Source organism: Anguilla anguilla, chromosome 9 (genome assembly GCF_013347855.1).
Source record: "Anguilla anguilla isolate fAngAng1 chromosome 9, fAngAng1.pri, whole genome shotgun sequence".
Lineage (NCBI taxonomy): Eukaryota > Metazoa > Chordata > Actinopteri > Anguilliformes > Anguillidae > Anguilla > Anguilla anguilla.
This window is the reverse complement of record NC_049209.1, coordinates 55,100,419-55,126,922: the sequence shown is the minus strand read 5'-3', so window position 1 is coordinate 55,126,922 and position 26,504 is coordinate 55,100,419. Positions and strand designations below refer to the sequence as shown.

General features: G+C 43.4%; 1 protein-coding gene across 47 annotated transcripts in view; it reads right to left on the bottom strand.

The window, feature by feature from the left end:
* The window catches only part of LOC118235439 (protocadherin gamma-A11-like), a 90,130-nt gene that overhangs the window by 32,659 nt on the left and 30,967 nt on the right, over window positions 1-26,504 (bottom strand). For 4 of the 47 annotated variants that reach the window (XM_035432782.1, XM_035432787.1, XM_035432785.1 and 1 more), the window contains exon 2: window positions 22,124-23,530. The exons of 28 other annotated variants lie outside the window; for them this stretch is intronic. In XM_035432782.1, the coding sequence (XP_035288673.1) occupies window positions 22,124-23,530 (1,407 nt within the window). Of the gene's footprint in view, window positions 1-2,844; window positions 5,643-5,955; window positions 8,597-10,291; window positions 12,870-22,123; window positions 25,077-26,504 lie in introns of those variants that run through there. 15 more of the 47 variants (XM_035432779.1, XM_035432811.1, XM_035432780.1 and 12 more) reach the window with 8 other exon arrangements.

Below are 26,504 nucleotides of genomic sequence, written 5' to 3'. Positions count from 1 at the left end.
GCGCATTATCATTAGCATCTAGAATTTTGATATTTATTTTCATAACTCCCGACTTCTGTGGATTTCCTCCGTCCACCGCAGTAAGAATTAAAGACAGTTCCTCCTGCATTTCTCTGTCCACGGGAGTCTGCAGCATCATTTCTAAATATCTGTTACCATCGGAGCGGCTTTCATGTTTCAAAGCGAAGTTATCCGTGGGCCTGAGACTGTAACTCTGTATGGTATTAACTCCAACGTCAGGGTCGAAGGCGCTGTCCAGTAAGAAGCGCGCGCCAGGGAGTGAGGCTTCGCTGATTTCGATATTAATATCGTCTTTAGAAAAAACAGGACTATGGTCATTCACATCCATAATTTCAACAATGACCTCAAATAACTGAATCGGGATTTCGAGAATAATCTCAAAGCTGAAGCTACACGGAGATAATTTTTTGCACAGAAGCTCGCGGTCGATTCTCTCGTTCACCGACAGTATTCCTTTGTCTGTATTAAGCTCCACGTACCGACTGCTGTCCCCAGCGACGATGCGCGCTCGGCCGCTCTTCAGCCTTTTAACGTCGATTCCTAAATCCTCAGCGATATTACCGACGACCGAGCCTCTGTCCATCTCCTCCGGTATGGAGTATCTCACTTGCCCTTGTACCACACACGCTAGGAGAAGAATAAAAAGCGAGAGTCCAGCTCGCTCTCGAAACACGCAGAGTATATTTTTTAATGCCATTTGCCCTCCTAAAGCAAAATAAAAAATAAGATATTTTCATCCAGAGGGGAAAGAAAAACGAAAAGTAGTAAGTATAAGTTGGAATATATATTTCCTTAGTAACTCCTCCGCTGAGCAGAATGAAGATTTAACGGGTACGAATTCTCTCCGGCATAAGTATGTGCTGTAATCCGCAGCCAGCGCAGATCGCCTCTCTGTGTTCTGCTCAGTCTGTAAATGCACAGTAAAATGGGAGGTGCTGCAGAATCTCGCCTCCTTAACCAACAGCGGCACTTACAGACCGAAGCAGGAAGCGCATGCGTGCCTTTTATCCAGAAATGGCAGAAAGTGCAGCAGCTTCTCACAGTAGGCCTACTATAAGTAAATTAAGGAAGGGAAAAAAGATAATTTGCTATCAGTGGGAAGATAAATCACATTAATGAACAGAGTTTACTGGCCTATGTGCAAATAAAACAATTCTTGCGTTTAATATAGCACAAACAAAAGCATTAACTAAAAAAAAGCAACAACTATAAACGCACAATAACACAGTGAAAGATCTCTGCTTCATGAAAATAACAATGCAATCATATTTCTGTCTTTGCATAGTTTTAAACTGGACAATAAAAAACCTGATTTTCTTTTATATCAAGAGGCAAAATTTGAAACTGTAGGCTTTTTTTTCTTCGCCATGATTGAAGACAAAGATAATGAAATATTCAGCTAATACCGCAAATAGTCTCGCTGGTTATTTGTTGCCAGAGCGCTGATGTCTGTGTGAGGTTCTGAAATCAGAGGAGATACGCGCTGGGAGTTCTTGTGCACGTGCTGTAAAGTTCTTGTCACTCCAGCATCTGCGTAATGGGGTGGATAATACGGAAGCACCGGGAGATTGGACTGATAGAAGATGCGAGATTGTCTTTATCTGTAGATTTTAACGGATATTATAACCATTAAAGATGAGACGAAGAGGGAAGAAACTAAAGCCAAGACTAAATAAAGTCAGGTTGTAATCCATGTCGTGCTACCAGCCCTTCCTATCCTCAGACAGTGATAACTCTGTGCTCTCTCCGTTCAGCCTCCTCCTGCCAGCTGACCCCCCCCCCCCCTTCTGAGCTCCCAGCAGCCTCTCCTCCTGGCCCCACCTCCTCTCTGCCCTCATCCACCAATGGTGGAACAACCTCCCCCCAGTTAGTCAGACAGGCACAGTCAATGCCTGTCTTTACATCACATTACAATGTCTTTAGTGAACATTTCAAAACTCTCATTTTCAAACAATGATCGTGTTTAACTCAATGACTCTGTCAAATAGAGACACTCATGAACCCTTTTGATTGTAGTATCACAGGTCTTGATGCAGTACTGTAAGGGTGGCTCTTGCAGGAATGTAACTGTACCCATCTCAAACTCCAGCATTTTGAAGCCAGCAGGTCACGAGGAACCTCTACAAGCATCTAAAATATTATTATTTGGACACAGGAAGTATCTGTCTCAGACACAAAAAACTGGAATTATATTTTTTTAAACTACAAAAAAGTCAGGTCAAACAGGTGCTACCAGTAGCAAAAATAAATCACGTTAATGTGCAGTTTCTGGACCTACCTTCAACTAAAACCAGCACATCCTATAAACATCACACACAGCCCATGAATAATAACATCAATATACACACTGATCAAAGAGACAGATCCCTGCTTCTAGGCAAAAGAGCAAAAACTACATGCTTCACTCAGTTGTTTTATATTGTGGTAATTTTTTTTTCTCTTTTTTGGAAACAGCAATAATATTAAAGCTTTGCATTTCTGTGGATGCACAGTTCCCCAAAACCGCAACTGGCAGCTCAGTTTATTTGATGCCAGAGTGTCGCTGTCCGTGACAGAGGTGCTGAAAGGAGCAGAGACGCGCAGAGAGCGGATCTCTTTTGAAAAAGCGATAGACGGTCCCACTACATACAATTCAGAAGATGAATACATACATGAAGAAGAGCGAAAACGAGCATATAAATACATCTCAATCACACCACCATCCCACAAAAAAGCAAAAACACTATAGGATTGTAGAACTAGTTGTGCAAATAAAGTTATGAATTATAACCTGGATATCAAGTATGAATCTGAATCCCAGACGAAATGCAACCCAAATCTCACCTCTTCTGTAGAGTCTAATTCATCCAGAATGTTTTTCTCCTTCATCTTGTGCTGCATGGTGTTCGTAGAACTGGGGTCCACCATCAGCACGCTCTGACTACAGGGTCTGAGGAACTTACAGTCACTCTTCCGCGAGTCAGTTGTCCTGCACACCTCGTAATTGTACACGTGCTGCAGAGTTCCTGTCCCCCCAGCGTCTGCGTAATGGGGCGGGTAATACGGAATAACCGGGAGATTGGACTGATAAAAGATACGAGATTGTCTCCATCTATAGACTTTTACTGATATTATAACGACTAAAGATGAGACGAAGAGAAAGGAAACAATAGCCAAGGCCAAAACTAAATAAAAAGTCAGGTTGTCGTTGTAATCCTTATCGCGCGCAAAGTCCGTGAATTCCGAGAGCACTTCCGGGAAGCTGTCGGCCACCGCCACGTTAACATTGACTGTAGCTGAGCGAGAGGGCTGCCCGTTGTCCTCCACTACAACAGTAAGCCTCTGTTTCACAGCATCTTTATCAGTGACCGGGCGTACAGTTCTTATTTCTCCATTCTGCAAGCCCACTTCAAACAGCGCCCTGTCTGTGGCTTTCAGCAGTTTATATGAGAGCCAGGCGTTCTGTCCAGAGTCCACATCCACAGCGACCACTTTAGTGACAAGATAGCCGACATCTGCTGAACGAGGCACCATTTCAGCCACCAGAGAGACTCCAGTCTGTACTGGGTAGAGGATCTGAGGCGCGTTGTCGTTCTGATCTTGAATAAAAATTTTAACCGTGACATTACTGCTCAGTGGAGGAGAACCTCCATCTTGCGCTTTTACCTGAACTCTGAATTCTTTAATTTGTTCATAATCGAAAGAGCGAACAGCATAAAGTACTCCGGTGTCAGAGTTAACTGAGATGTAAGCGGACGCCGGAGTTCCCCCGATCTGCGATTCTTCCAGAAAGTAGGATACTCGAGCATTCTGATTCCAGTCAGAGTCTATGGCTCTAGCGCTAAATATAGACAATCCCGGAGAGTTATTCTCTACTATGTGTGCCGTGTATGCGCTTCGATCAAATACCGGGGCATTGTCATTCACATCAGACACTTTAAGGTTCAAGGTTTTCGTACTTGCAAGAGGCGGCGAACCAGAATCGGTCGCAGTTACAGATATATTATATTCTGATATCGTCTCCCGGTCCAACACACCGTCAGTAACAACAGTGTAGTAGTTAGTGAGGGAGGATTTTATCTTAAAAGGGATATTTTGATTGATACTGCAGGTGATCTGTCCATTTTCCTCGGAATCCACGTCTTTAACGTTTATTACTGCGACTGTAGTTCCGACGGCGGCATTTTCAGATACCGGGTTTAAGAAAGACATCACATTAATCACAGGCGGGTTGTCATTAACATCGATCATTTCAACTAAAACTTTACTGGAGTCGGCAAGGCCACCCTGATCTTTTGCCTCCACTCCAATTTCGTATCTCTTTACCTTTTCATGATCTAAAGGACCAGCAACGGAAATCCTGCCAGAGTTTTCATCCAATTTGAATATGTCAGCCACGTTGCCTTTTACGTTGGAAAATGAATACGTTATAAATCCATTCGAGCCGCTATCGGCATCGCTCGCATTCACGGTCGTGATATATGTACCACTCGGTGCGTTTTCCAACACTGTGGCTCTGTACACAGACTGGTTAAAGACGGGGGCATTGTCATTTACATCTAGAACAGTAACATCTATATTTACGGTTCCGGATTTCTGCGGATCTCCGCCATCCACAGCGATAAGCTTCAGCGAATGGTGGAGCCGCTCTTCCCTGTCCAAAGGCTTCTGAAGAACCATTTCTGCATATTTCATCCCGTCTGGGCGCGCGTGCTGCTTCAAAACGAAATTATCATTTGCGGATAAAATATAATTTTGAAGCGCGTTAGCTCCCACATCCGGATCGTCAGCGCTCCCTAGGACAAAGCGCGCACCTGGTAAAGCTGATTCACTGATTTCAAATTTCATTTCGTTTTTTTGAAACGTGGGGGAATTGTCGTTCACATCTAAAATTTCCACGGTAACACGATGCAGTTCAATTGGATTCTCGAGAATGATCTCGAAACTAAAGCTGCAGGGAGACATGTCGCCGCAGAGCTGCTCTCTGTCTATTCTCTCACTGACGACCAAAATCCCTTTGTCTGTGTTTAGCTCTGCGTATTGAATACCGTCTCCGGTCACGATCCGAGCCCGGCCCGCACGCAGTCTTTTCACATCTAAGCCCAAATCCTGCGCAATATTTCCAACGAATGAACCTTTTTTCATTTCCTCTGGGATAGAATAGCGAATTTGTCCACGAGCAGCCTGGATACAAGACGCAATAAAGACGAGAAGTACTTGCCACTGCATTCTCGAAAACACTCGCCATCCTGCGCGTGTATGTCGACAGATTCCTCTTTTTCTCATAATTACACAGCTCGTGTCCGCAATAGTTCTCTGGGCCCTGGATGTTCAAAGATATCAGGTACCGGATAGTTACTTAAGAAAATACACATTGGCTTCTACCGCAGCTTTGTTTCAATAATCCACCTCCAGCAAAACTGCGTTCTCTGTCACCCGGACGGTTTTATGAAGCAAAGTGCAGGAGGAGGGGTTCTCTGCCGCTGACGCAAACCAGCGCGTGCTCCGCTGACCAACAGCGGCACTTAGAGTTCAAATTCGGAAGGACAAGAAAAAGCCGCGAAAAGACTCAGAACATAACACTCATAATCCCCCGGGCGAACGCGATTCTAGCATGCCTAATGCAGTAGTCATAAGCTCACGCGAGTAAGAAGAAAAAAAAAAGTCAGATTTTTTTTAAAAAGACGTCATTCGCAAAAAAATTTCGTGACAGACACAGAAAGCAACGTTTTCACTATCAATAACATCACAAATTTTATCCAAAACGCGCAATATACGAATATACCAAAGCGATATTATCAATATACATGCTGATAAGTGATATATACTTAGGAAGAGACCCAGAGGTGTTTCTAGGATGAGGATATTGAAAAGCAGTTTATATGAAGTGCCACGGTACGTGTGAAAGTAAATATGTCAATCAGGAAATCCCCATGCAAATCGCGAGTTACTCACCTCCAATGGCGAGTCTGGCTCGTCCAGAATATTTTTTTCTTTCTGCACGCGCTGCACGGTGTCTGTAATACCAGGGTCCACCATCAGCACGGTCTGACTACAGGGTCTGAGGAACTTACAGTCACTCTTCCGCGAGTCAGTTGTCCTGCACACCTCATAATTGTACACGTGCTGCAGAGTTCCTGTCCCCCCAGCGTCTGCGTAATGGGGCGGGTAATACGGAATAACCGGGAGATTTGACTTATAAAAGATACGAGATTGTCTCCATCTGTAAACTTTAACGGATATTATAACTACTAAAGATGAGATGAAGAGGAAGGAAACAACAGCCAAGGCCAAGACTAAATAAAAAGTCAGGTTGTCGTTGTAATCCTTATCATGCGTAATGTCCGTAAATTCCGAGAGCGCTTCCGGGAAGCTGTCGGCCACCGCCACGATAACATTGACTGTAGCTGAGCGAGAGGGCTGCCCGTTGTCCTCCACTACAACAACAAGTCTCTGTTTCACAGCATCTTTATCAGTGACCGGGCGTACAGTTCTTATTTCTCCATTCTGCAAGCCCACTTCAAACAGCGCCCTGTCTGCGGCTTTCAGCAGTTTATATGAGAGCCAGGCGTTCTGTCCAGAGTCCACATCAACAGCGACCACTTTAGTGACAAGATAGCCGACATCTGCTGAACGAGGCACCATTTCAGACACCAAAGAGACGCCGGTCTGTACTGGGTATAGGATCTGAGGCGCGTTGTCATTCTGGTCTTGGATAAAGATTTTAACCGTGACATTACTGCTCAGTGGAGGAGAGCCTCCATCTTGCGCTTTTACGCGGAACTGGAAATCCTTCATCTGCTCGTAGTCAAAAGAGCGCAACGCACGCACGACTCCGCTGTCAGAGTTAACAGACACATATGAGGAGGCAGACGCGCCATTTACAGCCCCTTCCTCCAGAATATAAGAAACTCTGGCATTCTGGGTCCAATCTGAGTCTCTGGCTTTCAGCTCTAACACAGACAGTCCAGGGGAGTTATTTTCCAAAATGAAAGCCTGATATGAACTCTTCTCAAAGATGGGGAGATTGTCATTGACATCCGACACTTTCAAAGACAAAGTCAAATTTCTGGAAAGAGGCGGCGTGCCTTCATCAGTTGCTGTAATTGTAATGTTATATTCTGGAGTTGTTTCTCGGTCTAATAGCGTTTCCATCTGCAATCTGTAGAAATTATCGGAAGACGACGTGATTTCGAATGGAACATTGTCGTTAATGTAACAATGGACGTGGCCGTTATTTCCAGAGTCAGAATCATGAACCTTAATAACAGCAATGACGGTGCCCGGGGACGCATTCTCTGGTACAGAACTTGACGATGACATTATTGCTATCGATGGTGCATTATCATTAACATCAATAATGTCAATTATTATTTCTGCAGTGTCGGAAAGACCACCGCCATCTTTAGCTTGAACATTGAGCTGATATTGCTTTGCTTTCTCATAATCAAGCGCTCCCGTTAGTTTTATTTCACCCGTTAATTCGTCAATAGTAAATTTCTCTCCCAAACTGTCCGCACTGTGCGGAATTGAATATGTTATGTACGCGTAAGACCCAGAATCTGCGTCAGAAGCACTCACAGTCGTGATTAATGAGCCTTTCGGCGCACTCTCTGATACAGAAGCTTTATACACGTCCTGTGTGAAAACTGGCGGATTGTCATTATTATCCAGCACAGTTATAAGTATTTTAGCAGTGCCGGACATCTGAGGATCCCCGCCGTCTACAGCGTTCAACAGTAACGACATTTCCTCTGACTTCTCCCGATCGAGTGGAGTTTGAAGCACCATCGCGACATATTTACTGCCGTCGGGCCGCGAATCCACTTTTAATGCGAAATTATCTGTCGGTTTAAGAGCATAGCTCTGTAGCGTGTTAACACCCACATCAGGGTCCACTGCGCTTTCCAGCACAAACCTTGCGCCCGGTAGAGCAGACTCGCTGATCTCTAACCTTATTTCGTCTTTCGGGAAGACAGGAGGATTGTCATTAATATCTAAAATTTCTACCGTAACTCGATGAAATTCTATTGGATTATCAAGGACAATCTCGAACTGTATGGAACAAGGCGACGTCAGTCCGCACAGTGCTTCTCTATCTATCCTTTCTTTTACGACCAGTATTCCTCTTTCTCCAATCAGGTCGATATACTCACGACTGTCTCCGGCAAATATCCGAGCTTTTCCGCCAAGCAGTCGCTTAGTATCCAACCCCAAATCCTGAGCGATATTTCCAACGAAGGAGCCCTTTGTCATCTCCTCCGGTACAGAGTACCTAACATGGCCGACAACTGCGCCAATACAGCACACACTCGCAATGAATAAGCCTGCTTCCCGTTTCATTGTCCGTTTAGCTGTTCTTCTCGCTATCGCAATACACAAAACAATTTCCCGCCTATTTTGAAATAATCCTCAATTTAATCAGACTCAAAAAAGAATATTTTGAAAATAACAAATTAATCTTGGTTAAGTGGATCGGAAATATCGCAGAGCTGTCAGCCGTCCGTGCTGAATGAAGCGGACTCCGCGCGCACAGTAAGCTGCTCTGAGTGTCATACGGCGCGATAGTGAGGGAGAGTCTCCGGTCTGATATTACCCACCAACACCCAGCGATCAACAGCGGCACCACGAGCCAGTGTTCAGAAATGCAGAAAGCAAGCCTACTATCTAATAACACAATAAAAAGGACGCGGTTATCCAGGGTTACAACGTTACAATAAATAAACACGACGAATGAATAAACATTTTTTATTTATTGAGATAGACCAAATATTATTTAAGAAAGCAGATATGTCTTCTGCTAAATTATGGGTTTTCAAGCCACATACATGTACAGGAGTACAGATGTTCGCTCTATCCAGGGGTTTCCACAGATTAAACGACAATCTCCACAGACTCTAACACCCCAAAGGCGCTAATGTCTGCACTCGTTGAGCTCATGGAAACACAAAATCGCGATACATCTTCATCCAATAAATCTCCAAGATGTATTTCTTTTGCCTTCATTTGTCCATTTCAACCAACAAAGCACTCAAAAATAAATCCATAAATTAATTTTACACAATAATTTTCTCCCGAATCTCTCTCATTCTTTAAAAACAAAAATATATATGAATTTGAGCTTTTCGACTCATATAAACATCTCAACATTTCTCACATGTACACCGCATCATACTGCTTTAAGCCTCAGGCAATACGATAGCAGGAAACCCACAGGTTAAATCCAAACACTTTTTAGTCTGCTTCATCCATTCAGATGACTAGCCACACAGCTGCACAGCGATTCATTAAAGTAGAAGATTAGTCTGTTTCTTCACTGAAAAAAAAAAAGTTTCATTTGAAAAAAACTAAATCTTTATTTAATTTGTTACACCTGCATTGTTTTAGATTTACTCAACCGGAAATTTTATAGATTCATTTGAATGATTCTGTGTAGTTCACTTCAAATATATTTCTATGCAATTGTAGCAATGTCACGAGAAATTGATTTGATCATTAGCCTTAATGTAAAGGCCGCTTAGCTTCTTGGTTAACTAGTTAGCTAGCTGTGCTAATGTCTTTTATAAACAGCAGCACACTAGCTAGCTGTTTATAGGAGTACCACAACTATTGTTACCGTATAACTGTATAACATATCTGTATGTCTGTAGACTGATAGCTAGTCAGTGAACTGCTGCTGGCTATTTTCCTTTCCCAGACAAAGACTGATCAAATAAACACGTCTTGCTTCATTGTAACGTGATTAAATGAATTAGCAGTACACAGAATACAACAACTGAACACTCCACTGCCTACATTCACACGCTACACCACTCCTGAACACTCCACTGCCTACATTCACACGCTACACCACTCCTGAACACTCCACAGCCTACATTCACACGCTACACCACTACTAACACCTATATAAACAATGATCAAAGAGACAGATCTCCGCTTCTTGGCAAAGAGGAAAAAACTACAACTACACTCAGTTGTTTTATATTGTGATACATTTCTTTTCTCATTTTGAGTATCACTGTCCATGATAGAGGTGCTGAAAGGAGCAGAGACGCCCAGAGAGCGGAGCGGATCTCTTTTGAAAAAGCGGTAGACGGTCCCAATACATACAATTCAGAAATTCAATACATACATGAAGAAGAGTTCATGTGTGAGAAAAAAAAACACATCAACAGATCTCAAACCATCATCCCACAAAAAAACGAACTGCAGAAGAGCAGCGAAAATAAAGTTATGGATTAAATATCAAGTATCAATCTGAATCACAGACAAAATGCAACCCAAATCTCACCTCTTCTGTAGAGTCTAATTCATCCAGTATGTTTTTCTCCTTCATCGTGTGCTGCATGGTGTCTGTAGAACTGGGATCCACCATCAGCACGGTCTGACTGCAGGGTCTGAGGAACGTGCAGTCACTCTTACGCGAGTCAGTTGTCCTACACACCTCGTAATTGTACACGTGCTGCAGAGTTCCTGCCCCCCCAGCGTCTGCGTAATGGGGTGGGTAATACGGAATAACCGGGAGATTGGACTGATAAAAGATACGAGATTGTCTCCATCTGTAGAGTTTTACTGATATTATAACTACTAAAGATGAGAAGAAGAGGAAGGAAACTACAGCCAAGGCCAAGACTAAATAAAAAGTCAGGCTGTCATTGTAATCCTTATCGCGCGTAAAGTCCGTAAATTCCGAGAGCACTTCCGGGAAGCTGTCGGCCACCGCCACGTTAACATTGACTGTAGCTGAGCGAGAGGGCTGCCCGTTGTCCTCCACTACAACAGTAAGTCTCTGTTTCACAGCATCTTTATCAGTGACCGGGCGTACAGTTCTTATTTCTCCATTCTGCAAGCCCACTTCAAACAGCGCCCTGTCTGCGGCTTTCAGCAGTTTATATGAGAGCCAGGCGTTCTGTCCAGAGTCCACATCAACAGCGACCACTTTAGTGACAAGATAGCCGACATCTGCTGAACGAGGCACCATTTCAGCCACCAGAGAGACGCCAGTCTGTACTGGGTAGAGGATCTGCGGCGCGTTGTCGTTCTGGTCTTGGATGAAGATTTTAACCGTCACATTACTGCTCAGTGGAGGAGAGCCTCCATCTTGCGCTTTTACGCGGAACTGGAAATACTTAATCTGCTCGTAGTCAAAAGAGCGCAACGCACGGATGACGCCGCTGTCAGAGTTAACAGACACATATGAGGAGACAGACGCGCCATTTACAGTCCCTTCCTCCAGCATGTAAGAAACACGAGCATTCTGGTTCCAATCTGCGTCTCTGGCTTCAACTGAAGCAATGGATACACCCGGAGAGTTGTTTTCTGTAACATAAAATGTATATCGACTCTGGTCAAATATGGGGGGGTTATCGTTCACATCGGTGATCTTTAAAATGAGAGTTTTATTACTGCGCATAGCGGGGGAGCCTTGGTCCGTTGCTAAGATGGTTATGTTATACTCTGAAACGGTCTCGTAGTCCAAATCACTGTCTGTTATTAAAGTATAATAATTTGCTATCGACGATTTTATCTTAAACGGGAGAGACGGACTAACAATGCAATTTATCTGACCATTTATCCCCGAATCAATGTCTTTAACGTTGAATATAGCGACAGTGGTTCCTGGCAACGAGTCCTCTGGAATTGCGTTAGAGAAAGAAGCCAATGATATCACAGGGGCGTTATCATTCACATCTGTCGAATCAATTATTACTTTGCAAGAGTTTGAAAGGCCCCCAATATCTGTAGCAATTACGTTGATTTGAAAATGTTTTGATTTTTCATAATCGATTTCACCGACCACTCTTATGTCACCATTGTTTTGATTTAGAGAGAACAGCTCAGCATTATGTTGTGCGATGTCGTCAATATAATACGTCACGTGTCCGTTTGTCCCCGCGTCGGCATCCGTTGCATCCACGGTTGTTACTAATGTACCCTTTGGCGAATTTTCAGCCACGCTCGCCTTGTAAACGGCCTGGCTGAAAACGGGCGCGTTGTCATTTGCATCCAGTACATTCACACGGATGTTCACTGTCCCGGTCCGTCGAGGGTTACCCCCGTCTGACGCAATCAGAGTTAAAAACAACGTATCCTGCTCTTCTCTATCGAGAGGACGCTGCAAAACCATCTCTGCATATTTACCACCGGGAAGTGTCTGCTCTCTCAGATTAAAATGCGCTGTGGGTCTCAGCCCGTAGCTTTGAAGGGTATTTATACCTACGTCAGCATCCACTGCACTGCCAAGATTCAAACGAGCTCCGATCGCCGTCAATTCACTTATGTTCAGAGTAATTTCCTTTTTCTGAAAAGTGGGTGCATTATCGTTAATATCCAGAACTTCAATGGTAATGCTAAATATGTCCATTGGATTTTCAAGGACCATTTCGAAACTGAAGCTGCAAGGAGAGGTCTGGCCACAGAGCGCCTCGCGGTCTATGCGCTTCTTCACCCGTAGAATCCCTTTGTCAGCAACCAGCTCAGCACAGTCGCTGCTGTCATCGGTAACAATGCGTGCGCGGCCCGATTTTAGCCTCCCAACATCCAAACCCAAATCCTTCGCAATATCTCCAATTAAAGACCCTTTCTCCATTTCCTCTGGAATGCTGTATCGCACCTGAGTATGAGCGGCGCGAGGAGAAATCAGGAACAAAGCGACGAACTGGATTTGCCACAGCGTCGGCCGTTCTCTCGTCTTTGCAAACATCGTTGTGCGAATAAAAAATATGAAATTAAACGCAAGGCATAAAAATCTCCACAAAGCGCTGACAAGCAGTAGTAAATAAAATATTAATCCACCCTAAGAGAATTTTGCTGCGCTCGTTTGAGCAGAGGTGGGGAAATCTGCTGTTCTGCGCGGCTCTTCCGTCGCTTTAACGTGGGATGCGATGGGAGGGGCCGAGCAATGAAACAGCTCTTACTGTCCGACAGCGGCGCTCACAGCCCAGCAGCGGGAACGCGCTCTCGCGCCGCAACGCGACGCATGGGAACACCACATGAACAAAGCATCATCATAATAATCATACATATTTGCACATCAACAACAAAAAATATGATAATCATGCAATAACAATAATAATAATAATAATAATAATAATAAAATAATAACACACGTGCACATCCACAACAAAAATTGATAAAAGTAAAATAAATAATAATAATCATAATAATAATAACTGCACATCCACAATAAATTATGACGATAATTAAATAATAATATTATTATTATAATTGCGTATAACAATATTTATTATTGTTGATGTATACAGATTTATATGCCATCCACGTTTAATAAACAAAATAACAGGATATTTTAAAGAATTACATTTAACTGAAAATTAAAAAAAATCAAACACGTATGGGTGGAATTTAGCTATTTATTAAGCCTAATTGCAGTTCTATCTCAGTCAGTTGTGTGATGTATTTATATCCGAGTAACAGACCGCCTGTTCTGGACTCGCGCTCACTCGCTCTGCTGTACAAGCAGGGAGCGCTCGCGCTCCATTTCAGCACCACGGAGACGGACAGCAGCTCGTTACCGCAGCGACCAGACTGGAATAACTGCAGGAACTGCTTCATAAAACTCCGCTCTCGAACACAGTGTTTCTGGCAACTGCCACGCTTATAAACGAAATAAAGCAACTCATCACAATATAAATATTATTCTAATATAGTTTCTCATCTGTTGTTTTCCACTCTTCTGTGTTTTTCATCTTGCTAATCTTAATGCACACTATCAATTTTGCTTCCTATCCAAGTCATTTTTCAATCACAGGAAAATGGCTGATGTCTTTTTCCAAATTCTTATTTTTAGTTTCTCATTAGTTGTGTTTGTTTTGCACTGTACACACACTCACCCCAAACATGTGGAGGAAACCGAAGAAGCAAAGCTCTTGAGTAAATGATGAGTGTGCAGCCAGACTGCACAGAGTGAAGGTCACAGCGACACGGTGTGTACAGCACCAGTGCAGTGAGCAGGAGCCCCAGGCCCAATCAGACAGTCACAGGGCTCAGGCCCAGGAAGAACAGTGCTGGGATACATTAGAATAGACCTGCACCTCCTTTAAACAAAGATACTCAACCACAACTGCTTCAGTTCAACACGCAGCACCTCCTCAAACAAAGATACTCAACTGCTACAGTTCAACATGCTGCTGCTCTTCCTTAAACAAAGATACTCAACCACAACTGCTTCAGTTCAACATGCAGCACCTCCTCAAACAAAGATACTCAATTGCTACAGTTCAACATGCTGCTCCTCCTCAAACAAAGACAGTCAACTGCTTCAATTCAACATGCTGCACCTCCTCAAATAAAGATACTCAACTGCTACAGTTCAACATGCTGCACCTCCTCAAAAAAAGATACACAATTGCTAAAGTTCAACATGCTGATCCTTCTCAAACAAAGATACTCAACTGCTTCAGTTCTACATGCTGCTCCTCCTTTAAACAAAGATACTCAACTGCTACAGTTCAACATGCTGCTCCTCCTTTAAACAAAGATACTCAACCACAACTGCTCAGTTCAACATTTCTGCTGCTCCTCCTTTTAACAGACACTCAATTGCTTCTGTAGACATTACTGCTCCTCCCCAGCATTTTTCTGCCCAATAGTATTTCCATCATACGCAGTGCTTAGTCCTCAGTTCTGTTTTTATAAGACGAAGAGGAAGGAAACTACAGCCAAGGCCAAGACTAAATAAAAGGTGTATGTAAATAGTGCTGAAATCCATACACCAGCCCTGAGACTGGAGAACTTCTAAAACAGGAAAAGCCTTTAGGAACACAATAGACCAAGGTGAGAAAAAATATTTGTGTAAACACATCACCACCACACCTCCACCTGGTGCAAAAATCACACAACTGCACAACTGTGGAACTAAACATGAAAATAAAGTTATGGATTATGGCCTGGATATCAAGTGTGAAATCTGAAAACAGAAGGAAAATAACCCAAATCTCACCTGTTCAGTAGAGTCTAATGCATCCAGAATGTTTTTCTCCTTCATCGTGTGCTGCATGGTGTCTGTACAACTGGGGTCCACCATCAGCACGCTCTGACTACAGGGCCTGAGGAACTTACAGTCACTCTTCCGCGAGTCAGTTGTCCTGCACACCTCATAATTGTACACGTGCTGCAGAGTTCCTGTCCCTCCAGCGTCTGCGTAATGGGGTGGGTAATACGGAATAACCGGGAGATTGGACTGATGGAAGATGCGAGATTGTCTCCATCTGTAGATTTTTACTGATATTATAACTACTAAAGATGAGACGAAGAGGAAGGAAACTACAGTCAAGGCCAAGACTAAATAAAAAGTCAGGTTGTCGTTGTAATCCTTATCGTGCGCAAAGTCCGTGAATTCCGAGAGCACTTCCGGGAAGCTGTCGGCCACTGCCACGTTAACATTGACTGTAGCTGAGCGATAGGGCTGCCCGTTGTCCTCCACTACAACAGTAAGTCTCTGTTTCACAGCATCCTTATCAGTGACCGGGCGTACAGTTCTTATTTCTCCATTCTGCAAGCCCACTTCAAACAGCGCCCTGTCTGTGACTTTCAGCAGTTTATATGAGAGCCAGGCGTTCTGTCCAGAGTCCACATCAACAGCGACCACTTTAGTGACAAGATAGCCGACATCTGCTGAACGAGACACCATTTCAGCCACCAGAGAGACGCCAGTCTGTACTGGGTATAGGATCTGCGGGGCGTTGTCGTTCTGGTCTTGGATATAAATCACAACTGCTGCATTACTGCTAAGTGGTGGTGAACCTCCATCCTGTGCCCTAACATAGATGTGAAATTCTTTGATTTGTTCAAAGTCAAGTGAATGCACGGAGTGAATTATTCCATTCTCTGAGTTAACAGAAAAGTAATCAGAAGCTGGGATTCCGTTTACTGCGCTGTTAATAAGATAATAAGTGACCCGCGAATTTTGACCCCAGTCAGGATCCGTCGCTCGAACCGCGAGAACAGACATTCCAGGGGGATTTTTCTCCATCACCCGAGAGCTGTACGCGTTTTGTTCAAAATCTGGCGTGTTGTCATTAATATCAGTAATTTCCAGGATAACAGATTTCTTGCTAGAGAGCGAAGGCAACCCCTTGTCAACGGCAGAAATTGTAATGTTGTACTTCAAGATCTTTTCTCGGTCTAAAACCGCGTCGGTCACCAGCGTGTTGTTTCTGAGTGATGACTTTATTTTAAAGAGAAGGCTTTGGTCAATATACAAATGGACCTGACCGTTTTTACGACAGTCTAAGTCCTGAACACTGATTAACGTTATGACTGTACCTGGCGTTGAGTCTTCAGCAATCTTCCCAGAGAATGACGTCATAGTTATTTGGGGGCTATTATCGTTCACGTCCATCATTTCAATAACGAGTTTACAAGAGCCGGTCAGCCCCCAGGTGTCATGTGCCTGTATATTTATTTCATACTGATTCACTAGCTCGTAGTCTGTTTGACCCGCTACTCTGATTTATCCAGTATTTGAATTTAACTGAAACTTCCGTCGAACGCTCTCATCAGCATGCGTGAATGCGTACGTGACGTTTCCATTCAAACCTACGTCTGCGTCCACCGCGTTTACTGTGGTCACCAAAGTCCCTTTCGGAGTACTTTCAGCCAGTACAGCTCTGTATATTTCCTCCGAGAAAACCGGGGCATTGTTTGCATCCAGCACTGTGACGAGCATTCTAACTGTCCCTGACATCTGCGGGTTGCCACCGTCGACCGCGGTCAATATTAGACAAAGTTTGTCCTGATTTTCTCTGTCTAACGGCGTCTGCAACACCATTTCAGCATATTTAGTGCCATCCGGATGGCTGTGCTGCTTCAGAACAAAATTATCTGCAGGTTTGAGTGTATAGCTCTGCAGAGAATTTACATCCATGTCTGGGTCCACGGCGCTATCTAATAGGAAGCGGGTCCCGATTAAAGCGGACTCGCTAATATTCAACTGGATTTCTTTTTCTGAAAATGCGGGCGAATTGTCATTGATGTCCTGGACTTGGATGGTGATGACACAACTCCAGAGGGTCTTCCAGAACCATCTCGAGACTGAAACTGCAGGGAGATTTCTGTCCACACAGCTCTTCTCTGTCAATCCTTTCTCTAACCACCAACTGCCCATATTCTTTGTTCAGTTCCAGGTACTGTTTCCGACCGTCAATAACCAGCCTCGCGTGGCCAAAAAACAACCTTTTAAGATCTAAACCTAAATCCTTCGCAACATCCCCAACTAACAAGCCCATTTTCATCTCCTCTGGTATGGAATATCGAATCTGACCACAAACAGCGTTCAAGAAAAACACGAACAAGGAGAACCGTACATGCCTCCTTAGCGATAGCCCGGTGACCGCAAAGACCGCTCCCTCTTCCGTACCTCCCCGCCTCGGCATCATAAAGAGACAGATGGACAATATTTAGAACTAAATCAACGCGCTTCACCGATTCCCCACGAATCGCTCCCATTGTCCCGTATGTCCCTCGTGTATAATTCCTGAATGCGCAGTGCACACGGCACTCTCCTGATCCCCACACTGAAGAGCTGGAACCCAGGAGCAGTCATATACGTGCAAAACAGCGACTCCTTGGGCACCAGCGACACCCAGAGAAAGTTCACTCACAGTTTAACCAGCTATCCCTGAGGAACCAGCCACACTGTCCCAAACACTCAGTTTAACCTGCTACCCCTGACACACCAGCCACACTGTCTCAAACACTCACAGATTAACCTGCTACCCCTGAGGAATCAGACACACTGTCCCAAACACTCACAGATTAACCAGCCTCCCCTGACACACCAGCCACACTGTCCCAAACACTCACAGTTTAACCTGCTACCCCAGACACACCAGCCACACTGTCCCAAACACTCACAGATTAACCTGCTAAACTTGACACACCAGCCACACTGCCCCAAACACTCACAGTTTAACCTGCTACCCCAGACACACCAGCCACACTGTCCCAAACACTCACAGGTTAACCTGCTACCCCTGAGGGACCAGCCACACTGTCCCAAACACTCACAGGTTAACCTGCTACCCCTGACACACCAGCCACACTGTCCCAAACACTCACAGTTTAACCTGCTACCCCTGAGGGACCAGCCACACTGTCCCAGAATGGCAGCATAAGGAGCAGAGCTCATTTATGCTCAGTGAGATCCACCCGGTCAGCAGGATCATTAAAAAGAGGAAAGTGAGCAGTGAGCGCAGTGACCTTTGATTAAACTCGTTGTAATTATCTTTTTGCATGTAGAATTATTATGGTAATCATATTAAGCTCATTGCTCCTGTACTTCAGGTAAATAAAACCGTGTCTGTGCCTTGTGGGAGACACTGCAGCCAAGGCCATAAATAAAGTGTTATTGAATTCCGCCACTTAGCAGAAGCTCAGACACAGTCACTTACACAGATTATACTTCTACATACAATCCATTTACACAGCTGGGTATTTAATTCATGCATTTCATTATTTAACAGTTTTGACGACTGGGGATCCACTTAAGCAGTTATGTTTAAAGGCATACTATACAGGACAACCAGTGTGTTAGTCCCCATGTGGAGCACAGTGTGTTAGTCTGTGTGTAGAGAGCAGTGTGTTAGTCTCTGTGTAGAGTGCAGTGTGTTAGTCTCTGTGTAGAGAGCAGTGTGTTAGTCTGTGTGTAGAGCGCAGTGTGTTAGTCTGTGTGTAGAGTGCAGTGTGTTAGTCTGTGTGTAGAGTGCAGTGTGTTAGTCTCTGTGTAGAGCACAGTGTGTTAGTCTGTGTGTGTAGAGCGCAGTGTGTTAGTCTGTGTGTAGAGTGCAGTGTGTTAGTCTCTGTGTAGAGCACAGTGTGTTAGTCTGTGTGTGTAGAGCGCAGTGTGTTAGCCGTATAAATGGATACAATGTAAAATGCTATGTAAAGGTTGTGTAAGTCGCTCTGGATAAGAGCGTCTGCTAAATGCCTGTAATGTAATGTTAGTCTCTATGTACAGTGCAGTGTGTTAGTCTCTGTGTAGAGTGCAGTGTGTTAGTCTCTGTGTAGAGAGCAGTGTGTTAGTCTGTGTGTAGAGCGCAGTGTGTTAGTCTGTGTGTAGAGCGCAGTGTGTTAGTCTGTGTGTAGAGCGCAGTGTGTTAGTCTGTGTGTAGAGAGCAGTGTGTTAGTCTGTGTGTAGAGAGCAGCATGTTAGTCTGTGTGTAGAGAGCAGCATGTTAGTCTATGTGTAGTGAGCAGTGTGTTAGTCTGTGTGTAGAGTGCAGTGTGTTAGTCTGTGTGTAGAGAGCAGTGTGTTAGTCTTTGTGTAGAGTGCAGTGTGTTAGCCCCCATATACAGTGCAGTGTGTTAGTCTGTGTGTAGAGTGCAGTGTGTTAGTCTCTGTAGAGCGCAGTGTGTCAGTGTCTATGTACAGTGCAGTGTGTTAGTCTCTATGTACAGTGCAGTGTGTTAGTCTGTGTGTAGAGCGCAGTGTGTTAGGCTCTGTGTACAGTGCAGTGTGTTAGTCTCTGTAGAGCGCAGTGTGTCAGTGTCTATGTACAGTGCAGTGTGTTAGTCTCTATGTACAGTGCAGTGTGTGACACACCTGGACAAAGCTGTGCTGTCTGTACAGGAAATACCTCCCTGCTCTTTTCCACCCTAACTCCCATTCCCCTCTCCCACAACTTGTCCTCTCTGTCCCATGATTCCCCACCGCTCTCCAAATCTTCCAATTCATGTTATTTCTTGAGACCACAGATTACCCATCGCTGGGTGTCAAGGCCTAACGAGCACACTTCTCATTAAATGCTCATTGAGATGTTGGTGATTTATGAATCTCGGCCTTTTCCTCGCTTGCATTAGCTGTAACTCGCTCTTGATAAGAGCACAAGCAAATCAATCCCTCCGTCAGGACACACTCACCTGTTTCATCCTCATGATGAACCAGTTTTTAGATAAATGATCAATATGATCTTTAAGAGTAATGAATCAGGTACTGAGGCAAACACATTTCACACATCTGAGTACTGGCAGCAGTAATGATGACAATAACACTTCCAAAGCATGAGGGAAAGCTGTTATATCATGAGATCCTGTTATAAACATTAGTAATGAGGAAAATGAGAGATCCTGTTATATCAGTAGTAATGAAGGAAATGAGAGATCCTGTTATATCAGTAATAATGAGGGGAATGACAGATCCTGTTATGCACAGCAGTAATGAAGGAAATGAGAGATCCTGTTATATCAGTAATAATGAGGGAAATGAGAGAACCTGTTATATCAGTAATAATGAGACCAATGGAATGTTTCTTACCTTTTTTGGTTTTCAGACAGGTGACCATAGCATGGGGGGTTGGGGGTGGGGGATTGGGAGGGGGAGAAAGAACATTATTAAAACGCCATCTTTGACACATATTGCCATTTTGTCTTACTGTTCCGTAAATATATTTGAATGACGTGTGTGTGTCTGTGAGATTTTGAGTGTATTCTTGGGAACAAAATAATTTAATTGCATATGTATTAAAAATAAAACAAAACAATACTACTACGACTACTACTACTACTACTACTACTACTAATAATAATAATAATAAGATATCACAGGTGCACTGTCAACCACTTCAGTTATCAGCTTGCAGTGAGAGACATGCCTGCACCATACACTGCCTTCACACAGTGGTATTTAAAGTACTCAAATATCATATCTGAGTTAAAGCAAAGATTCAACCATAAAATAATTACTGAAGTAGAAGTGCAAGTCACCTATTTAAAAAAAAAATAAAAAAAACTTGAGTCAAAGTCTCCATGTATCTGGGTTTTAATGCAGTCAAGCAGTCCTGGAACCCTTCCAATCATCCCATTTTACCAAGGGTTTGATAGGTGTGCACATTTAGATCAAGAAATTTCTCCCCCTAGTTCACAATCAGTGCTATTATTATTTTTACCATCACATGCAGCCTGTGGTCTAAACTGCAGCAAACTGGCACCAGCACGTGGATGATGGTGCCTGAGCTTGAATTGCTAAGGTCTGGCTGAGCACACTCTGACAAGGGAATACATACAGTGACCATGAACATCATGAGCTCAGTTCAGCAGCGTGATATTCACTTGGGAAAGCAAGGAGCAAAAAGCGATTTGATAGAAAGTAATACAGTGATGATCAGGTTTCAGTGCCAAAACCTACAGAGCCAAAAATCCAACCAGAACATTATACTTTTATTTTAATTAAATAAACCAAAACAAAAATAAGAGCTGGGACATAAATGTCTTTGTATAAAAAGGTAACCACAGAAAAAAAAATGGTGTTAATACTTTTTGAAAGGAATAAAATTCTCTCGAATAGTTACTTGATGAATATATGGAAGAACAATAATTGCAATTTTGTAAGAACTTCCTCAACAAATACGTTTGGTTATGAAGCAGCTTGCATAATACCAAAACTCTCACACGTGATGACCTTTTACTTCTGGAACTTTTCAGGTTTGACTGCTCTCAGAATATAACAGGATTTCATAACCAAAATAAATAATTAAAGAAATAAAACACAGACAGATGGATAGGCTTATGAAAGGTGTTGGGTTTGACTAATGCACATTAGCAATGCTGAAATTCACTCTACATAAGATGGACTTAGCCGGTGGAGGGTATAGAATAAAATACAATGTCTGTTCCCACAATGACTGCTACATGGCTGTGATAAATTCAGTATTGTGAGTAATATGTATTGTGGCATGAAGGTTCGAATACGCAGTATGTCAGATTATAAGCACAGGCACGAAGACTAATCAGGCTGAGGTTTACAGAATGGACACAACACACAAGCCATTAACTACATTTCACAGGCTTTACATTTGCCAGCTAACGTTAGCTAGCCATATGGTTCGGGAGCTGAAGTTGCTAACTCTATTAGCATATTGAAGCAGCTTGTATAGCAAATAAGCGCTAGTTGGTGATGTTCGGTTGTAGAAGTTAGGCTATACAGTTTTAAGCAAAACATGCCATGATGAATTAAAAAGGCCTGAATTGAATTGAGGCCTCGACAACACAGATAATGTGCAAGCTGCAGAGAGCATCAGATTCCCTACAAAAATAAAAAATCTTATTTTCCATTCTGAAAAACATTGATTATTGCAGAATACATATGAATAAAGAATCTATTTACCAGAGCAGAGCCTGTTGATTCGCCCTCGTTTCCACCTTCCTGCTCACTGGTTTCATTCGGGCTCCTCTTCAGGGTCTGATCAGCGGCCATTGTGACGTCATTGTAAGATCTAACGAACTTGAAGTCGCTGGTGCGCGAGCCCGTTGTCAGGTACGCGTCATAATTGTAAGAACTGCGCAGAGTTCCTGCTCCCTCCACCTCTGCGTAGTTGGGAGGGAAATATGCGCTGGGGATGGCAACCGCGCCGTCAAACAACAGTCTGGGCTTTCTTCTGTGGCAAAACCTCACGGCCACCATCAGAATAATGAACGTCAGGAAGAAGGTGGAGACGGACACCAGCGCGATGATCAAATACGAAGTTAGTTTGGAATTGTTCTCCTCATGAGACATGTCTTTCAGCTGAGGGACTTCAGCCAGGTTATCTGAAATCAGTAAATACACTGCGCAGGTTGCAGAGAGAAAGGGCTGTCCGTTATCTTTCACTGAGACAACAAGGTTCTGCTTCATGGCATCGGATTCAGAAATGTCCCGCTGGACTCGGATCTCTCCGCTGTGGACCCCAATAGTGAAAAGTCCCGGATCAGTGGATTTCACGATCTGATAGGACAGCCACGCATTCTGTCCAGAGTCCGCATCCACAGCTATCACCTTGGAAACCAGAGAGCCTGCGTGAGCAGCTTTGGGGACCATCTCAGTCATGAAGGAGTTCCCTGTTGGAGCAGGGTATAGTATCTGTGGAGAGTTATCATTCTCATCAGTTATCAGCACGTTCACAGTCACGTTACTGCTGAGCGGAGGAGAACCGTTGTCTCTGGCGACAACGAGGACTTTGAAGCTTCTCAACAGCTCATAATCAAATGATCTGACAGCATGGATCACCCCCATGTCTCCGTTAATGGATAAAAACGAGGACACCGGAACACCGCTGATCTCACCGGACAACAGAGAATAGAAAACTGTGCCGTTCTGTCTCCAGTCCGGGTCTCTCGCGCTCACAGAGAGAACAGAGGAGCCAGGTTTGTTATTTTCAGCCACAGAGGCGCTGTAAGACTGCTCATCAAACACAGGCGGGTTGTCATTGACGTCTGACACAGATAACTGCACAGTCTTTGAGGAGGATAAGGGCGGAGAGCCCTCGTCAGTAGCAGTGATTGTGATGTTATAATCCGTTACTAGTTCCCGGTCCAGTTCTCCTGTAGTCACCAGTGAGTAGTAGTTTTTGATAGAGGCGGTTAACTTGAAAGGAACATTCTGCTGAATGGAGCAGCGGACCTGTCTATTTGCCCCGGAGTCTTTATCCTGAACATTAATGATGCCCACCTCTGTGCCAGGTAGCGCGCTCTCAGGGATGGGGCTGTTCAGAGATTTCAGAAATATCACCGGGGCGTTGTCATTCACATCAGTGATTTCGATAATTACCTTTGCATTCGAAGCAGAACCAGAACCATCTTTTGCTTGAATTCGCATTTCATACAAAGATCCGTCTTCATAATCTATTGATCCGATCAGTTTGATATCCCCGGTTTCCCTCTCAATACTAAATAATTTCGCTGCTTTAACGGACATACGATTGAACTCATACGTCACTTGGCCGTTAGCGCCCTCGTCTGCATCTGTGGCGCTGACTGTAAGCACTACAGCACCTAAAGGAGAGTTTTCAGGCAGACTGACTTTATACACAGCCTGGCTAAACACGGGGATATTATCGTTAGCATCCAGCACAGTGACGTGTATAACTACAGTAGCAGATCTCTGTGGACTCCCTCCGTCAGCGGCAGTAAGTAATAATGTCACCTCCTTCTGCTCCTCGCGATCCAGCTCTTTTTCTAGTACTAACTCACCGTATTTTCCTCCGTCTGTGTTCGTATGAACAGCCAAAACAAAATGCTCATTCTTTTGTAGCGTGTAGCTCTGAACCGCGTTCTGTCCTAGATCCGCATCGTCTGCCTCGTCTAAGAGGAAGCGCGCGCCTTTATCAGCTGATTCTCTTATTTCCAGTTTAATGACCTCATTCGGAAATCGTGGCGAATTGTCGTTTATATCCTGAATTTGCAACACAATGCGATGTAATTCCAGAGGGTTCTCTAGCACGAGCTCGTATTTCAGAGTACAAAATGCAGTTGGGCCACACAGATCTTCCCTGTCAATCCTACCTGCCACAACCAAATCGCCGGTGTTCACATTAATATCGCAATAATTACTGTCACTTTCTTCAGTATCTACACGGGCCTTGCGAGCTGAGAGTCCTTTAGCATCGAGTCCGAGGTCCTTCGCTATATTCCCAATGACAGATCCGCGTTTCATCTCCTCCGGAATAGAATAGCTCACATCGCCCAAGCTGGGCGGCAGCGCGAGGATAAAGAAAACAAAGCAGAACATCGAGACGCACACAGACAGTCCGCTGGATCCCATTTTCAACACTGAACACCGACGTATGTCAAATAAAATCCTATTTCTTTTTTCTTTTTTTTAACAGAACAAGCGCAATGTACTGTTCTCCTTGGAAAAACACAACCCAATAAAAATGAAATCAACGCTCCATCCAATAGGTGTTTTTCTCGGCGCAGGAGAAAGGCTCCCCTCTCTGAATATTACACTAGTGGGAGGAGAGGCGCAGCTATCCTCCCCTATCTGGTGAACAGCGACACTCAGAGTTATTTCTAAAAATTGCACAATTTATTGAAAAATCCTCCAGGTAAGTTAGGAATTGTCAAAGCCCACGGGATTCGTAAATATTTAATGTTATGTTTGTGTTTTCATTCTAAACCAGCAACATAAATCATTACCAAATTCTGCTCCAGAATATAGCTTAGATATACATTTATGTAGGTGGTGTTGTGTAGGATAACAACGAGGAAGACAGAGTAATCAGAACTTTTTAAATCCTTCCATCACAGACTTGCATTTAAGAAAGCACTTCCCACTTTAGTGGGCAATTCTGTCTTTGGGAAAAACTAAATAGATTCTCAATCAATCAAAGATGCCAAAAGTTTGAATATTGTGGCAGGAAAAAAAGAACAGAGTTGCCATTGCTAAAACACAACTTGTTTGAAATACAGGTAAAATCTGTTTATTCAAAAAGGAGTCGTGATATGGAGAGAGCTGGGCCCTGATGGTGAAGTTTTAAATGTGGGTATATGTACATAGCAGCATATCCACACATTCCAATACCGTATATCCACCCTATGAACATTATGGGCGTCAATGTTGTATTTATCTGTTTTACTCAGTCTCCCAAGTTATATTTCCACAAAATTAATCAAATTAAAACAACGGTAGAATGAAAAAATAAAGCTAAATAACATGCACCATTGACAGTGCCAAACTCTCCTCTATTGATGCAGCCTGTCTTATCGTCATGGTGAACAGCAGAACAGCTACAGTGTACAATTCGTACTACTGATTAAATGGGATCAGTCACTGTTAGCACACGGCCTGACCCCCAACATATGCAGGAAGACAGATCTAGACAGAACTACATGCCAGGTGACTTTCTGATGATTCCATGAAAAAAGTATTGATTTAACCTTTGAAAAATCTTGTTTTTGGATACAGAAAAATGAAAGGAAGAGAAAATGTTTATGAAATAGAAAAAAGTAAATTCTTCACTGTGGCAACGTGGCATTAGCACAAAAAGATTGTGTTGTAAAGGACAACTTATTCAAACAAGACATTAGCACAAGAAGACTGCATTTTAAAGGAAATGTTATTGCAACTTAGGTTATATTTCTCAGGAATACACTGTTACCCAGAGAAATGCACTAGTGAATGTGCACACCCCTCACAGTACATCAGAGGGGCAAAAATATGTCTGGATAGCTTTGTAAGATTCAATGTTTATTTAATAGGCCTCGATATTTAAATTCAATATTTTAATCTGTATTGATCTATTACCCCCTCGGCTTTCTGCAGTGTGAATGATTGTATGTTTCTGGGTATAAATGTCTGTTTGTGAAAGTGAATGTTACATACTGCTAGGGAAATGCCCCCATGGGGATAATGAAGTATTGCATATATGTGTGCATACATGTATGTACGGAATTTATTATACAATCATTATTTATGTTAAGTTGCAAATATATAATAACTTGTGAATTTGGTAAAATGGACTGGACAACCAAGGATAAACATATCCTTTCTGGAGAAATATTCTTCCTGGGGAATATCATTTCTGGAGGAATATCATTACTGTATGTATTCATCAGCGGTTTCATACATTCATTTAAATGTCTTTCATGAGGAAATCTGTTATTTGACACAAAGTTTGAATGACCACATTGTCTTCAGATGGTAAGATTGTAAATATACCTGCCATCCCAATATGAACAGCTTCATTATGCTGTACTATTAGCGTGCCTAGCTATAAACAAAAATATTAACC